Below are 426 nucleotides of genomic sequence, written 5' to 3'. Positions count from 1 at the left end.
GTTCATCAAATACTGGGCATTCATTATTACCCTGAAAATGAGTCATCAGAGTTACACCTGATTACCAAACATCGGTTTAATTAACAATCCTTTGGAGTGTAATGATTATACATATACTTATAACCAACCTAGGTATAGTAAGGTTTTTCCATTCTTCTGGCGAGAGCGAAGTATTTTCAACGCCTGGGACGTGGCACCAATGGTCTGGCACTTTCAGTTGGAACAACAAGAGGTTGCCCTGGAAAATAAATAGATAAATGTATGAATCGATGAAGAAAGATATTTTGAAAAATGAAAATCCCAAACAGGGTACTTTTTATGCACCCCATTTTTCATTACAAACATACCATGGCAAACTGGCATGTTATTATTTACATCTACTTATCATATAATAACACTAATAGTAGCACTTATATCCACTTATCC

General features: G+C 35.2%; 1 protein-coding gene across 1 annotated transcript in view; it reads right to left on the bottom strand.

Moving 5' to 3' along the window:
• LOC119586937 (solute carrier family 22 member 5-like) overlaps positions 1-426 on the bottom strand; it is a gene marked incomplete at its 5' end in the record, with an annotated part of 16251 nt that overhangs the window by 12175 nt on the left and 3650 nt on the right. Inside the window, 1 exon segment of the mRNA XM_037935669.1 lies at positions 129-238. Coding sequence (XP_037791597.1) covers positions 129-238 — 110 coding nt within the window.

The sequence above is a fragment of the Penaeus monodon genome, chromosome 22 (genome assembly GCF_015228065.2).
Source record: "Penaeus monodon isolate SGIC_2016 chromosome 22, NSTDA_Pmon_1, whole genome shotgun sequence".
NCBI lineage: Eukaryota > Metazoa > Arthropoda > Malacostraca > Decapoda > Penaeidae > Penaeus > Penaeus monodon.
The sequence above is the reverse complement of the archived record's forward strand: the minus strand, read 5'-3'. Positions and strand labels throughout refer to the sequence as shown.